Source organism: Solenopsis invicta, chromosome 12, assembly GCF_016802725.1.
Source record: "Solenopsis invicta isolate M01_SB chromosome 12, UNIL_Sinv_3.0, whole genome shotgun sequence".
In the NCBI taxonomy this organism is placed as follows: domain Eukaryota; kingdom Metazoa; phylum Arthropoda; class Insecta; order Hymenoptera; family Formicidae; genus Solenopsis; species Solenopsis invicta.
This window is the reverse complement of record NC_052675.1, coordinates 343,920-361,047: the sequence shown is the minus strand read 5'-3', so window position 1 is coordinate 361,047 and position 17,128 is coordinate 343,920. Positions and strand designations below refer to the sequence as shown.

Genomic DNA, 17,128 nt, shown 5'->3' with positions numbered 1-17,128 from the left:
CGTGTTTGCAAGTATGTTGTGAACTTTTTGGTCTGTCCTATAATGCCGTTCCAGTATGAGGATTTTAGATCGTCCTCCCAGTTTGTTTATGTTTTTTAACCCTTAAACACACCGATTCTGTAAAATACGGAAACACATTTTTGGGTTTGGGATACTTTTTCAACTTTGAGAAGCTATAATTTTGATTACAATCAATATTTTTCTACGATTTTTTTTTTAAAACATAAGTTCAAAATCTCAGGAGTGTGACTGCATAATCGGCATTGCCGACAAATAATTTATTGTAAAGTTATAAAAGCAAAACCATTAGGCAAAAATGAGAAATTGGTCAAAAATCCACTTTTCCTTCAAAAAATCATATCTTTGCAACAACAAAGGTTTAAAGACTTTCAAATACGGCGTTTTAAAGCTAAAGAGTCACACTTTCAAAATAAAATTTGGCAAAGTCATTTCTTTTAAAAAGAATAATTATGTAACATGGAGAATATGAGGTATTTTTGGGCATCTAAAAATCCACTTAAAAAAAAAAAAATCATATCTTTGCAACAAAAAACTTTACAATACGGCGTTTTAAAGCTAAAGATTCATACTTTCAAAAAAAATTATATTATTGTCATTTCTATTAAAAAATGTACTTATGTAACAAGGCGAAAATGAGGAATTTTTGATTAAATCGTGTCTAAAATTGAAAATTGATGTGTTTCATGATATATTTCGAAAAAACTCTTTTTTCCACAACATTTTATAGTATTCCAACTTTACACAGAGTATATGCGAGTAACATCTGCAAATCGACCTGTACGAACGTATTTTGTCCAGTTTTTTTTATGTAAAATACAAAAAAGTTTCACTTACACACTATATGGGTCGCATTGACCCTAACAAAATTTTGCTGCCGTGCCGTTCGAATTCTAGTTGACCAAAAAAGTTGATCAACTATATCAATTGAAAGAGGAGATTTCAAACTTTTTTTACGTCTTGGTCCGAACTTCCTATCTCATTCCGTCTTCACATAGCAAGCGTTCAAAACTTCATATGAGGTCTCTCAGACCCACTTACGTGTTTAAGGGTTAATGTAGTTGGCAGTGACCCCGGCCCAAGGCTCCGGCCCTGTCGGAGGTGAGCGTGCCCCTTTCTTTGCGAGCTCATCTGCCTTCTCAATATTTTTAATGTTCTCGTGCCCTGGAATCTACCAGAGTGTGATTCTTGGCTAAGAGGTTAGTTCCCAGACCAGTGCAGAGCTACATGAGTAGATTGTAACAGCCTTAATCGCTGCGTAACTGTTTGTTAGTATATCAATAGTTGCGCCTTTCATACCTTTGTCCCGATTGATTATGGTACATGAGTTGGCGGCAAATATTTCTGCCTGGAATAGAAGGCGTTTCACCCAAGGAGATCGATATGCGTCAGTTAGACCTGCTCATAGCGGCTCCCGCTGCGCCCTTTGCTGTTTTGGAGCCGTCGGCAAACCACTGTAGGGCACCCTTTTTAAAAGGGGTCCCTCCCAGTGCTAATGTTTCTCTGTCTGTGTAGACAGCTTCGTAGTTGTGCGCGAAGTTGAATTCTGTCCTCCGTCGTATCCTCTGTCGTATCCGTGGGGAGTTGAGTTATGTCGCACATGCCATCAGTTGTGAGGATCCTCATATGCCCAGTCTGACCGATTGACAGAGGTGTGTAGTAGTTGAGGATTCGGATTGCCGAGTTTTTTGTTTTTTTGTTTTTTGGTACGATGAGGGAAATGCTCGTGGCACACCAGGTTGGCTAAACCATGGTAGTGTTGGACTCGAGTCAGGGCGGTGCTAACCCGGCCACGTAATTTCAGCGACCAGGCTCGCCCTAACCCGCTTACCAACTAAAAACCTCACCGAGCCACCTCGCCCCGGATAAAGGAAGGTCCCGGCCGACAATACATCATTTCTTCGGTAGCCTTCCCCCCGGGGGCGGAGCGTGAGCCCCCCAGTTCGTCAGATTGGGAGAGGACGTGCCAGGGCGGCAACCGAGATACGTCGGTTGCGGCCTTGTCCACTCCGGGGTAGCGCCGTGAAAAACACCGCACGCCCCCCCGCGCTCCTTTAGGGCAGGAGGCGAGCGCCGAACTTACCCGTTCCGCGCCAACCCCCTACCCAAGGTCCAGTGGTCCCTAGGAACCGAGCGGGCCTACCTCCTATCCTCGTGTGGCCGGCTCACCGGATGAGCGGATACCCCTACTCATCGGGCGGCCCAACAGCCAGGGTCCTCGTCTCCTGGGCATCCCCGAGCGCAGGGGCAGCCGGAAACGAGGCCCAGAGTCGCGTAATGACCCCCCCCCCAGGGGAGTCACTCCACGGCCCTATCTCCTCCGAGGATAGGCGACCCCGGGGGAGAGGGCGTCGACGCCCTCTCCGCCTGGGGTCTCAACGCCTTCTTGAGAGGGGTGCTTGAGTCTCATCCCACTCGCTTCTCCCATTGCGGGAGAGGGAGGGGCTCGAGCACCACCTTCACCCGGGGGAGGTGCGCGGCACTCGGACTGTCGAGTGCCTCGCACCTCTTTTTAGTCGGCGGACTCGTCCGGAGCCTAGATGCTCCGGACGACTCCGACGATATCTCGATCACTCCCGTGATGAAGGCCTCACCGACAGAGGTCTCCATCACGGGAGGGGTCTCCTCCATGTCGACGTCGGCCACTGGCCCCTCCGACACACCACCATCCACGGCCTGAGCGCCGGGCGGGGCGGGAGGCGGAGATGTCAGCGGCCGATCTTCTTCGGAGTCTCCAAGACCCTCCTCCCCCAAGACCCTGCGGAGGAGGGGGAGCCCTCTTCCCCGGTCGAGCGGCCGAGGGAACCCTGGCGCACTCCTCACCGCCTGGGCAGTGGTTGGGCGCCTTACCTTTGGAGGCACACTCCGGGCAGAACGGCCTATTCGCGCATTCTGCCTGGGTGTGCCCCTGCGGATTGCCGAGCTGGCGGCAACTTTTCGAACCTTTTTTTTTTGGATAACGGAGAGGAAATGCGTTACCGCATGCCCCGGGCCCCGGGGGAGGCCTGGTGGTTATGTGGGACTCTTCCCCGCCGACGACATGTCGACGGGGACATACCCACTAAAACCTCTCCAGGTGTTCTGCCCTGGTCCATGATTGGGGGGCTCCGGGAACGCGTGCAGCATGCTTCCGGAGCCCCCCGGAGTTCCGGAGCCCCCCGGACTTCCGGAGCCCCCCGAACTTCCGGAGTCCCCCGGACTTCTGGAGCTCCCCGGACTACCGGAGCCCCCCGGACTACCGGAGCCCCCCGGACTTCCGGAGCCCCCCGGAAACTTTCCGAACCTGTAGGTGGAGGGGTTGCAGGTCCAAAAGGGTCTCCATAGCTGTAGTGGGGCAGGTTTTTATAGCCTCGTGATGCTGAAGCATGCAAGCCTCTGAATCTTTTGCAGCTGTTGTTGCGCCGCCCTCTGGTCGGTTTTTGGCTACCATACTGCGGCTGTTTATGTGACCATGAATCTGATAATAGCCGTATATGATCAGAGAATCATTTTTGGCTTAAATTTCTGCCTAAAAGTCTGCGGCAGGTATGGAATGCTAAGGCAGTCTTAGATTGAACCTTTTTCAGATGGGAGTTCCATGTCAGTTTCTGATCCAGGATAACTCCAAGGTATTTAATTTCTGTTTTGAAGCCAACCACCGTGCCGTCCAGTACAGGTGCTCTAAGATGAAGCTTCCTTTTTCTGGTAAAAAGCATGATGATGGTTTTCTCGGGGTTGATGCGTAGTCCCTTCCTTCTACACCACTGTTGCGTGATATTTGGAGCTTTTTGCGTACTGTGTGAAACGATAGCGTCCAGCTGATCTCTGATAGTAATCACTATATCGGCATAGCCTTGCACCTCGTATCCATTGGTCGTTAGTGTGTTCAAAAGATCATCCACAACCACCGACCAGAGAAATGGTGACAATACCTCCTTGGGGGCACTCCTTTGCCATGGTGATGGTTGCGGCTTCCCCAGCCACTGTGGCTTTGATCCTTTGTTTACTTAACATGCCCTTGATCCAAGTAGTGACAGCTGGGTGATATCCTTTCCCATTAGCCGCTTCCTCGATAGAGTCGTACGACGTGTTGTCGAAGACACCCTCTATGTCTATGAAGGCATAGAGGTCTATCTCCTTAGCTTCATGTGCCCTTTCTATGCTGCTTACCAGGGACGGGATCAGATAGCGCACGGTGCGATAGCTCATTAACTAATCATCTTGACTTATCTAACCCAACCGAGAGAAAGACTTTAGGCATCGTCGCTGTGAGTGATGGTGTGCTATCGGCATTTGCCTGCTCACCAGACGATGCAAGGCGGTAGTGGTGGATTTAGCCTTTTGGTAAGCATGCAGATTTTTGTGGAATAGAGCATGAATCAGCACCTCATTTTTGAGATATTGGTCCAGCACTTTTTCCATGCTCTTTAGCATGAAGGAGGTGAGTGATTGATCTACGATTTAGCGCACGGGTTAGGGGACTAGGACACTCTTTACCCTTTGCTATAAAGACCATGTTAGCCTGCCTCCCGGCGGGTCCCGATAGCACACAAACCACTCACAATAGCTAATGCCTAGAGATTTTCCGTAGGTTGGGTTAGATAAGTCAAGATGATTGGTTGGTGGGTTATCGAGATGTGCGCTATCGGAACCTTCCCCCTGCCTCCATGTTTGGTGATATACTTCAGCATAAAGCTGTGTTTGTAATGTGTGGCATCAGATATTCCATGCCCTTTTAAAGCAGGGCCGGAAAATCTCATTGCCTCTAGGAGATTTGTATGGTTTGAAAGATGAAATTGTCTACTTCACCTTGTTTGGCATAAAGATCTGATTGGCTAGTCTTTTAACTCTGCGGTAGTGAGGGTAGTGAGACAGCGAGGACCCTTCCTCCCTTTTCGTTTTGTCACCGGTGGTGACAATATGTCGGGAGAATGAATGCTTAAGGGGACATATATACCTAGGAAGGTCAAAAAAATCGATTGTTTGATTATTACATATTTATAATGTTTAATATTTTGAGAATGTCTGGTAAAAATTTCAAATAAAAATTTCGAAAAATGATAAAGTTATAGCCCTGATAGCATATTGGCGCGCTACACCGCATCGCGCGCCGCTGAGATATTGTGGTTGGACCATAGCCTGTCCCTTCAGTTTCGTGTCTAATACTTTTGGAAAATAGCTCCAAAAACAATGCACAGCAATGCTATTACAGTAAAAATTGCCGCAGACATAGCTGCTTGCATATTCAACGATGGTATAACTTCAATATTACGAATAATGAGCATTATGGGCATTTCTCTCTGATTGAATACACACTAGTATGCTACGCGTGAAGATGATCGCCGCATAGCGCAAGCCGAAGTACGCGCACAGGAACAAACGAAAGAAGCGCGAATAGTCGCCGACAACAAAATTTAGACGATACGTATATCTACTGCAGAGGACTTGTACTATGGCTCTGGAATTGACGACTCTGTATAAATTAAAAAAATTTCATGTTTTTTTAACAAAAACATGTTGAATATTCAAACACGTTTTTCTTGAAACATTTTTCAAACTGGTATCAGAAATATCTCGACAACTGTTGCGGGACGCCGCAATTTTCAACTTTTTTCCCAATTATTGATTCCAAAGCCAAAAATGTTGCGAAGCGCTGAAATTATCATTTTTCGATTTCCGGCGATCAATTCTTGGCTTTAGAGTCAACATGTTATTGTTTGCTGATCGGAGCGGAGCGGTGAGTTCGGTCTGGCGTCCGCGTGATCGCGCGCGTGGTCGCGCAATGCGCGCTGTAGCCGACTAATTGACGTTCGATACGCGACGATCTCGCGTATTCGAACGGCTAAGTCCGGCACGACTTGTTCCCCGAGAAACCGCGAAAAGTTTACGTGAGACCTTCGGGAACGGATCGTGTCGCAGGCTATATAGGCTCCCGCAAACGGCGGGAGGGCGCCTTTTCGTAGTCGAACTCCGAGGAGTAATCGTGTTGTAGTAATAGAAAATCAATCTCAGTGCGAAATAAATGTTAAATTTTTCAAACGCTACAAGCGCATTAACTGAAATCTTTCGGGCATCTCCATCACGCCAAGTTGCATCGGTGCTAGCTCGCATACAAGCTCCGAGCAGCGAACATTCTGGTCCTTCGAGCCGGATCATTCCGCCGGCGCGTGCAGTGCATTAGTGACACCCGTGGTGACTCCGTTCCTCAGTGCCTTTCGGAGTGCAACTACCTGTGAGCTGTAGACTGAAAAGATGAGCATGGATTTTGAGAGTGCCGTTCGACTGCAAGTCGAACTGCGTGGCCATATAGCCAACGCGGCGGAAAACATGCGAAAGCTCGGTGCCGCGAACATTACAGTCGACGTGATCAAGAACCGCCTCTAGTTACTCGACAAAAATTGGGAGAGGTTCGAGGCCAGGCACATAGAATTACACAGTAAGTACTGGGATGATCACGAGGATAGCGATTATTTTCGCGACGGTTACGCGGCCGAAACCGAGGAAGTTTATCTGTCGCAACGCACCGCGTTTACCACGTTACGACGCTCGCTCGTCGGGAACATTGCGGGAGCGGAACCGCGACCGCCCACGAGTGAGCTTCCGTAGTTGCTTTCATACGCTCCTCGTACGACCTTGCCCAAAATTACCATGCCGCACTTCTCGGGCAAGTTCGAAGATTGGCCGTCATTTCGCGACCTTTTTCGCTCGATCATCGGGAACAATCGGCATCTTTCCGACGTCGAGAAACTGCATTATTTGCGAACATGCTTAGAGAAGGAAGCCGCTTCGCTCATTAAACCGCTGCCTATCGTAGGCGAAAATTACCAACGGGCTTGGACTCGGCTTCAGGAATACTATGAAAACAAGCGCTTGTTAGTTCGCTCGTGTTTCGCGAATTTTTCCTCGCTCGGCAAGATGAAGAACGGTTCGGCGAGTGAGTTGCGAAGGCTCTATCTAGGAGCCACCGGAACGATTGACAACCTCGAGTGCATCGGCCGACCAATCACGAATTGCGAGGATTTTTTTGTTCACTCCGTGGTCGATCGACTCGAGCCGAGTTCGCGTCTCGATTGGGAGGAACTGCTCCGGGATCGTACGGATCCGCCGTCGTACGCAGAGTTAAAATTATTTCTGGAGCATCGTAACAAAGGCCACTTCTAGCGACGCGAAGGCGACACGCGTTCACCACGTGAAGGGCCAAGAGCAGAAGCGGAGCCGTTGCCCACTGTGTAAAGCCGAGCATTTCCTGATGCAATGCGAAGCATACCGGAAGAAGACTCCTCCAGAGTGCATGCAGTACGTGCAGGAGGGGAGCCTTTGTCGCAATTGCCTCGGGTCACATTGGGCGAGCGAATGTCCATCAAGGAGATCGTGCGCGGTGTGCGGGGAGCATCATCATTCCTCGCTGCACGATGCTTCCCGCGAAGTCGCGCTCGCGAGCACGTCGCATCACGCCGACCGGTCGGCGCACGAGCCGGCAACCGCGCTGCTAGCTACAGCTCGTATCCGCGTGATTGACCGTTTCGGAGGGGAACATGCGGCTCGCGCGCTAGTCGATCCTGGCGCAGAAACCTCTCTCATCACCGAGGCCTTGGCGAAGCGATTAAGATTGCCGCGCTCTTGTGCTGCTCACGCGATCTTCGGTGTTTGCGAAGTACAGACCGCTGTTTCGCGGGGAAAGGTTAAACTCGCCTTTACCTAGCGCCTGGGCGGACCAACGGTGACGATCAAGGCGCTCGTGGTGCCTCGCCTCACCATTTACACGAGCGACGGCAGTGACAGCGCCGGCGACTGGCTCCATCTGCGCGGACTGGAGTTGGCCGATCCTGACTACCTAACCAATGATCCCGTTGAGGTGCTGTTCGGCGTCGGTGCCTGTGCTGCTATTCTCCGCGACGGCCTCCGACGTGGAGTTCCGAACCAGCTTATCGGACAAAGGACTATTTTAGGTTGGATAATATCGGGTGACCTCACGGACGAGGACAAGGACGAGCTTCCTCGCTCGAGCTCGCTGCAGTGCTCCGTAGGAGACGACCTGTCACTAAGCGTGCGCTGTTTCTGGGAGCAGGAGGAGCTTCCATCCGCAACGACCATTCCACTTACCCCCAATGAGCAGGCGGCGGAGGACCACTTCGTCAAGACTCATCGTCGCTTGCAGGATGGGCGGTACGTTGTGGGCCTCCCGCTGATGGAGCTTCTACCGGACTTCTCGAGCTCTCGCACCACGGCGCTTCGCGTCTTAACGCACGTCGAAAGGCGACTCAACCGCGACGCGACCATGAGGACGATGTACACCGAGTTCCTACGAGGATCTGCGACACTTGTCACTTGCTGATCCCTCGCCTGATCGCCTCGCCAGTCGAACGTCCTATCTCCCTCATGGCGTGCTGCGTGCTGCGAACGCCTCCACCAAATTGAGAGTCGTCTTTAATGGCTCTTCTAGCCTCGCTTCCGGCGGGTCCCTAAATGAACATCTCCTTCCGGGACCAAACCTGCTGCCAGCCCTAGCAGACGTTCTCTTCCGGTGGCGTGCGCATAAGTACGTCATAGCCTCGAACATCGAGAAGATGTTCAGGCAGATTCAGGTTTATCAGGCCGATCGTGACCTGCAACGTATTCTCTGGCGTCACAACAGGACCGACGACGTCAGGGAATATCAGCTCAACACGGTTACCTACGGTCTCGCCTGCGCTCCGTTCTTGGCCATGAGAACTCTCAGGTAGTTGGCCGATGATGAGGAGAGCGCTTATCCCCTCGGAGCGGCGACCCTACGGCGGGACGTTTACATGGATGACGTCCTCACCGGCGCCGCCACATACAAGGAAGCGAAAGAGATCCAACGGCAGTTGGCACGCATCTGCTCTGCGGGCGGATTCCCCGTGAAGAAGTGGTCGATGCCGCCCTTCTGGAGAAAATCCCGCCAGCTGACCGGCTGACATCATCCTCTCTTTCGTGGCTACCTCTCGAAAGCCATCCTACTCTCGGGTTGCAATGGCATCCGACTTCAGATCACTTTACCTTCTCATTTAGTGAAGTTTCAGTAGCAGTTCCCACGAAGCGCTCCGTTCTTTCTCAGACTGCCCGAATGTTTGATCCGCTTGGATGGCTGGCTCCCGCCGTGATCAGAGCCAAGATTCATATCCAGACAACGTAGCTTCAGGGTCTTGGCTGGGACGATCCGTTGGCTGACGCGGACGCCACTGCTTGGAGGGCGTTTCAGTCCGAGCTCCACCTGCTGCGGCGGATTCGCGTTCCGAGGTGGTTGCGGTGCTTCTCCGATTATGTCCAGCTGGAGTTCCACGGGTTTGCTGACGCTTCCGAGCGGGCGTACGTAGCAGTCGCCTATCTTTGCGTGCGGTCTGCTGAGGAGAGCACCAGCTCAATTATCATGGCCAAGACTAGAGTGGCGCCTCTGAAACAGGTCTCGCTGCCTTGTCTGGAGCTTGCCGGTGCTGCTTTGCTGGCGCGCTTGGTCTCACATGTACAGTCCGCGCTGAGTCTGCAGAGCGTGCCGGTCTTCCTCTGGTCCGACTCTACCGTGGCCTTGAGTTGGATCCAGGGACACCCGTCTCGCTAGACGATGTACGTGGCCAATCGCGTGGCGGAAATCCAGCGAACGGTCCCGGGGGCTCATTGGCGACATGTGCTGGGCTGCGATAATCCGGCCGATTGCGCTTCCAGGGGAGTGCGGCCGAGCGAGCTCGTGGCTCACCTGCTGTGGTGGTCGGGCCCTGGCTGGCTAACGAAGGAGATGACTGAGTGGCCTCCCTCCGCCTTCCCTGCGGACCGGGAGCTACCCGAGGTGCGCATTCGGTCCCATCACATGGAGGTCGATCCTGTGGAGCCGACTTGGGTGACCCGATTCTCCGGGCTGAATCGGCTGATCCGCGTCGCTGCCTGGTGTCGACGGTGGCTGGGCAGCGTTCGGTCGGCTGTTGGAGGTGGAGGAGCATCCCTCAATGTGGACGAGCTAGAGGTTGCTCGCCTGTCTCTGATACGGCTAACGCAGTCGGTCTAGTGGGAAAGGCGGCTGGTCGCGGTCGGGCGTGGTCAAGCACTGCCAAGGAGGAGCTCTCTGGTCAAGCTGAGCCCGTTCCTAGACGATCAGGGCATTCTGCGAGTGGGCGGACGATTGCGGCACTCGCTGTTGTCATACGACGAGAAGCATCTCGTGATTCTGCCGAAGATGGCTCATCTGACGCGGCTCGTCATCGAGGACTGCCACCGCACAGTGTTGCACGGTGGAACTCAGGCGACCTTGGGCCTGATCCGACAGCGGTACTGGGTCCCTGGGGGGAGAGCGGCAGTTAAGACCGCCATCCACCGTTGTCTGCCCTGTGTGCGATGGCGGGCGGCAACGGCGACGCAGAGAATGGCCGATCTCCCGCGACCTCGCGTAGTTTCATCTCGACCCTTCCTACATGCAGGGGTCGACTACGTGGGGCCAGTCATGCTGCGGACAAGTCGAGGGCGGGGGCATACGGCGTACAAGGCCTTCGTAGCCGTGTTTGTCTGCCTGAGCTCTCGCGCCGTTCATCTAGAAGTCGTTTCCGACTACTCGTCAGAGGCGTTTCTCGCGGCCTTGAAACGCTTCACTTTTCGTCGGGAACTGTGCCATACCCTGTATTCTGACTGCGGTACTAATTTTATAGGTGCCGATCGTCAATTGCGCGACCTCTTTGCAGACAGCACCGTGGAGGGTAGGCGAGTGACGGCTTGAGCAACTAGGGAATACGGTGGCGCTTTAATCCGCCTGCGGCGCCTCACTTTAGTGGCCTCTGGGAGGCTGCCGTCAAATCTATGAAGCACCACCTTCGGCGGGTGCTAGGTGAGACCACTCTCACCTTCGAGGAGATGACGACGCTTCTCGCGCAGGTGGAGACCTGCATGAATTCGAGACCGTTGCAGGCCCTCTCGGATGATCTGGAGGACTTAGCCCGGGCCACTTCCTCGTAGGATCGGCCATCAACGCCGTGCCGGAGCCATCCTTACGGGACGAACCCGCTGGCCGCCTCGGCCGGTGGCAGCTAGTGCAGCGTATGCGGGATCGGCTGTGGGATAGGTGGTCGCAAGAATACCTCCACGCTCTCAGCCATCGACCAAAGTGGTGGACGACCAACTCCGACATCGAAGTGGGTTGCCTGTGCCTACTGAGGAGCGAGATCAACCCTCCGACCAAGTGGCCTCTTGCGAGGGTCATTAGCGTGCGTCTAGGCGACGATGGGCGAGTCCGCGTCGTAACAGTGCGTACGGCGACTTCCGAGTTGACTCGTCCTATCGCTAAGCTGGTCACCTACCGGTGTCGTCGTCCGGCGATTGCGAGGCCTGTATCAATTAGTCGTTGACCGCATCAACGACGGCGGGCGGAATGTTACGGAACGCCGCAATTTTCAACTTCTTTCCTAATTATTGATTCCAAAGCCAAGAATGTTGCGAAGCGTTGAAATTATCATTTTTCGATTTCCGGCGATTCTTGGCTTTGGAGTCAACATGTTATTGTTTGCCGATCGGAGCGGAGCGGTGAGCTCGGTCTGGCGTCCGCGTGATCGCGCGCGTGGTCGCGCGATGCGCGCTGTAGCCGACCAATCGACGTTCGATACGCGACGATTTCGCGTATTCGAACGGCTAAGCCCGGTACGACTTGTTCCCTGAGAAACCGCGAAAACTTCACGTGAGACTCTCGAGAACGGATTGTGTCGCAGGCTATATAGGCTCTCGCAAACGGCGGAAGCGCGCCTTTTCGTAGTCGAACTCCGAGGAGTAATCGTGTCGTGGTAATAGAGAATCAATCTCAGCGAAATAAAAGTTAAATTTTTCAAACGCTACAAGCGCATTAACTGAAATCTTTCGGGCATCTCTATCACGCCAAGTTGTATTGGTGTTAGCTTGCGTACAAGCTCCGAGCAGCGAACAACAAACACTGAACCGATTTGCTTGAAATTTATACTGGCTATTTTACATATGATTATCGCGTATTGGAGGGAGATTTTTTTAGACCTCTTAGTTTTTTGAGGGAAGCGAGAAAACGAACGAATTTTGTCTTGAAAATATAAATTTTAAGTTTAAACGCCCGCCATTTTGTCAAAAATTGATATTTTTTAAATCGGCCCCGATACGCCAAAGATATTATATATTTTAAGATTCCATAAACATTTTTTGTTTCAGTTGATTTTTGGCGAAGATACATCTGGTACTGCTTTGGGCGATTTTTTTAGGGCTGCCTCTTCATGACACCATATCTCTGTCATTTTGCGCAATTTCTTAATAAAAAAAATTATGAAGTTTCTTTAAAATATATATTCTTAACTAAAAAAACCCAACTCCAACAGTTTCCAAAAAAAATTCCAGAAAATTGCCATTTTTTTGGCCTCCTGGGTGTATATGCCCCCTTAAAAAAAGCTTTAACATTTTCCCACCGTAATTCGTGTATTCGCCATTTGCTTTAAGCAGATGGCCAATTTGATTGGAGTGGTCCTTTGCCATTACTCTTTGCAGACGAGCCGCAACAGGAAAGTCGCAAATGTTTTCGCAGAAGCTCCTCCGTGATTTCTTTTTTTAGATCTCTTCAATTCTTTATTGTAGTCGGTGAGGGCCTTCCTATACCGATCCCTTCCTATACCGTTCTTGGTTTTCTTGGCCCTATCGAAAAGCCTTCTGGCTAAGGAGCGCATCTCCTCCAAGCCTTGATTCCACAATGACATTGTGGATGAGGACATTTTGTGTTTTATATGGCAGCTACTTTCGTAGGTCTAATGGATAATGTTGTGCAAGCCAGTTGAGGCTCAGATCCTCTATACTTGTTATAACTTTATTGGAATCCTGTAGTTCACCTCCCAGCAGCGCCTAGCAGCATCCAGTCCATGAGCTTAAGGATTCTTATCAGTTCCCCCGCTGGGCTCCCCACCCTCATATCGAAGACCATATGCCTATGATCCAAGAGTGAGGCTTCTTGGGAGACATGCCAGTTGGCAATCTTGGAGCTAAGCAGAGAGGTAGCCATTGTAAGATCAAGCACCTCCTGCCTGGCTCTGGCAACGAAAGTGGGTTTCTTCTCTCTATTGACTATGTCTAGGTTGATCTGACAGATATTCAAATAGACACTCACCTTTATTGTTGATATCCGTGCTGCCCCAAACCTTGTGGTGTGCATTGCAGCCGAGGATAAGGCTTCTATTTCTCTTTCGGCAATATTGGATGATGTTACTGATCTCTTCTGGTAGTGGGTTCTCAACTGCATCTCCTAGAAAGTAGGCCAAGGCTATTATCGCCTCTTGCCATCCTTCATCTATTGGCAGCATCACCTATACTGCCACTAGGTTTTTGCAAGCAAACTGAGGTAGTGGTAGGAATTTAACGTGTTTTTTAAGGAGGAATGCGGTCCTTAGCCTCTCTATATTTTTTCGCGTAGATAAGCTTATCTATATTGGTTGTTAGTTTGCAGACTAGACCTTCATAGACATAGGGCTCTTGAATTAGAGCTATATCTATTTGTTTATCGAAAGTCCTGCACAGCACATTGGAGGCCGTCTTATTGTGTTGCAGAACTTTAAAGATGTCGGCTTAGGGGTCCTGACCGGGCATAGGAGGGACACGGGGAAGTGCTTTAGCACCTTTGGCCTCAGTAGTCTTTTTCCCACCGACCGGTTTCCGACGCTGCCCTTGGCTGAGGTGGACTCCTTCGAAGCTGCGGCTCCTCTCCTCTGGTCCGACTTTTAAGCTCCGACCTTGGGGGGGGGGAGGAGAACACCCTTCGGTTTCCTGGAAGTGGCCTGAGGGTTAGCCAGAAGTTTTGCAGCACTCTTCGATCTAATCCCTACTTGATTAAATGTATAACTGGCCTTGTAGCCATTTTTCTTAATGGCTTTGTGGGAGCGGTCACCTATCGACATCGTCGATGTACAGTAGATCCCTTCTGCGTCCTCTTCAGGATCCTCCAGTCGGTGGTTCTCAGGCCATTGTTCTGGCTCTTAATGAGCTTGAGGATTCTCTTACTTTTATCTTCCACGCTGTCTGAAAAGAAGGCCTCCTCTCCCGTGAGGAGCCGCGTTCTTCGATAGCCACTTGGCAGTAGCTTTGTCCGCACAGTTGAGAACCATCCAGCCGGCCCTGTATGTGGAGCCCAGGAATTTTACAGAGCCTTCCTCCTGATCCACAATTTTCTGGAGGATGGCCTCTTGAATGGCCTTCATTGGGTTATTGGAGAGGTACTCCTCCGGGTATTCTTGATGAAAGATTTTCACTTTTTTACCCTTTACGGCTTATTAAAAGCTGATAACGCCTGCAACTTTTGGCACTATTGAGGTGTCTTGGGGCGTTTCTACACCCGTAAGTTTTAGCTTCTTCTTGGTTACAGCCTCAGGCGTTGAGCCGTCGGATCGGGCCTATTTGGAACCCTTACCCTCCAGGTTGATTGTTTTGGCGGCTTGAATCCTGGCCTGGTTCTCAGGAATCTCCTGCTTCAGGAGCCACCTTAGCTTTTCTCGCGCAGCCCTGCTGAGGTGTTTGTCTCACAGCTTGAGTCGTTCGACAAACTCATACAGCTGAGCGGTATCCTGCACATTGACGCTGCCCTCTTGGATGATCGTGGGGGCAGTTACTGCCTCTTTAACTTCCATGTCGATTGATGCACTCGGAGAACTATCTCCCTCTTTAAAGTTGTTCTTAGATTCTATTTGGTTTCGAGAAGCTAGGAAAGGGATGGCTCCGCCACGGCAGAGCCCCGCATGCCGCAGTAAGTGAGTTTTAAAACTGGAGGTCCCATTGTCTTCAGAGTCCGCATGCTAGAGACCAAGCACCCCTTTGGCCATGCATTATGCAAACGCTGTTCCACCACTGGTTTGGGGTTTTTTAGAGAGGTAATCTCCTCTAGGTCCGAGCGTTGAAGCTAAGACTCCCTTCCTACTGTTCGCGAAACATGTCTACAGACAGCAGTGGGTGGTATGACGGTTGTGATCTTACAGGAGGAAATCACAACACCCGGCGTTTTCTCCGGTGTAGTACTCTAGTAGTAGTAGTAGTAGTAGTAGTAGTAGTAGTAGTAGTAGTAGTAGTAACTTCTTTATTCGATTCCCACAGGGTTACAAATTTTTCTTTTCTGTACAAAAAGCTTAACTCTACCTTACATACAGGGTGAGTCATTTTAGTCTATGGACCCGAATATCTTCCAAATAACGGTATCTACAAAAAAATGGTTTAGATAAAAGTTGACCAGGACAAAGGGGGTCATTCAATTGTACCATTGGTTTTGACCTTGAGGTCAATTTTGAAGGTTATTTCAAGGTCACGATGGTTTTTTTAAATGGACACCCTATTTTTGACTGCGGATTTCGAAAGAGCGGAAAATTTTACATCAAACTTGTCTTTTTTCATAAAAATTGTTTTTGCGACCTTGGAAAGGTAAAAAATGAAGGTGAAATGCCTGAAAAACGATCTGGTGTACTTTTTCTGAAATGACGTGGTTTTCTGGGTAACACAAATGTGCATAATGCTTAAACAAAGTCATTGAATTGTAAAAGTGTTAATCACTTTGACTAGCTTGACCTTGAGGTCAATTTTCAAGGTTATTTGAGGCTCATAACGCATTTTTTGATTAGTAAACCCTATTTTTGACCGCAGAACCTGTTTCTTGACAATGGGCTCTTAAACAATGGCACTTTTTACATGAGCATAGGGATTTTTTAGTTTTTCGACCTGACCTTTTGAAGATCATATCAAGGTCATTTCAAGGTCAAAAGAACTTTCATCTTACTTTTAGCGTTACCCGGAAACAACGACGTGGACGTAGTAAGTTCTGTTTCCTTTAGGGTGCTTGATTATCGTGAGTCCCCTTGTCTCTCACGTCGGGGTGCTTGATTATCGTGAGTCCCCTTGCCTCTCACATCGGGGTGCTTGATTATCGTGAGTCCCCTTGCCTCTCACGTAGGGGTGCTTGATTATCGTGAGTCCCCTTGCCTTTCACTGACACTGTAATTTAAATGAATTACCCACGGAGTAATTGTTCAAAATTACCTCCGTTGGCTTCGAGGCATAACTGCAATCTGTTTTGAAAACTATCCACAGTTCTAAGCAGGGTAGCTCTAGGAATGGCTGCACAAGCTCTACGAATGCGGTCCATAAAATCATCTCTTGTGGTTGGTCGTTCAGCAAAAACAACATTTTTCAAGTATCCCCATAAAAAGAAATCAGGCGATGTCAAATCTGGTGAGCAAGGAGTCCATTCAACTGGACCCCTTCGTCCAATCCATCTGTCATTGTAACTGGCATTTAAAAAGTCACGTACAATGAGTGCATAATGCGGTGCAGCACCATCTTGTTGAAGTCACATTCTTGCTCTTGTTGCTAAGTCAACATCTTCTAATAAGCCTGGTAAGTGATCTCTTAGCAACGATAAGTAACTGTGTCTATCAACGTTCTCTTCAAAAAAATAAGGTCCAATCAAATAACCATTTACAATGCCGCACCACACCATAATACTCCATCGATTTTGATGATCTATTGGCCGATACCAGTGGGGATTAACATCTGACCAATAATGGCAGTTGTGTCTATTAAGTTGTCCGTCACTATAAAATTTAGCCTCATCTGAGAAAAGCACATACCTAAAAAAATTAGGATCATCGTGTAACATTTGTAAAACCCACTGGCAAAAAGCAATACGCATCAGATGATGATTAGGCTGTAAAGCCTGCGTAAGAGTGATGTGGAAAGGGTGATAATTTAGAGCTTTTAAAATTCTAACAACAGTTCTTTGTGGTATACCTATTTCCCTTTCAATCTGGCAAGTACTAACATGAGGATTAAGGTGAAGTATTGTTAAAATAGTTACAGCTCGCGCATCATTTTCCTCATATTCATGATGTTGACGTTGACGAACAAGATGTCCATTGCGAGCTCTTTGGACTAAACTACGTATTGTCATATCAGTTGGATGTCGCCTTTCAGGAAAACGTTGAGCATAAAGCCTTGATGCTGCATTGTAATTGCTATGACACTCCCCTAAAACTAATATAATATCAACAATCTCATTAGGACTATAATCAGCCATTCTGGAAAGGTAACTTGTGAATGTATTTACCTACATACCCTGTATGTATGTTTGGAATTTTTAAATTTAAGCAACTTTAAATAGTAA

The 17,128-nt window shown here is 49.6% G+C and overlaps 1 protein-coding gene across 1 annotated transcript in view; it reads left to right on the top strand.

Annotated features, from left to right (window-relative positions):
- The window catches only part of LOC105202433 (protein Mpv17), a 42,888-nt gene extending 30,598 nt beyond the window's left edge, over nt 1-12,290 (top strand). Inside the window, exon 5 of the mRNA XM_039455336.1 lies at nt 12,163-12,290. Coding sequence (XP_039311270.1) covers nt 12,163-12,228 — 66 coding nt within the window. The 3' untranslated portion in view covers nt 12,229-12,290. The remainder of the gene's footprint in view (nt 1-12,162) is intronic.
- The last annotated feature ends 4,838 nt before the right edge of the window (nt 12,291-17,128 follow it).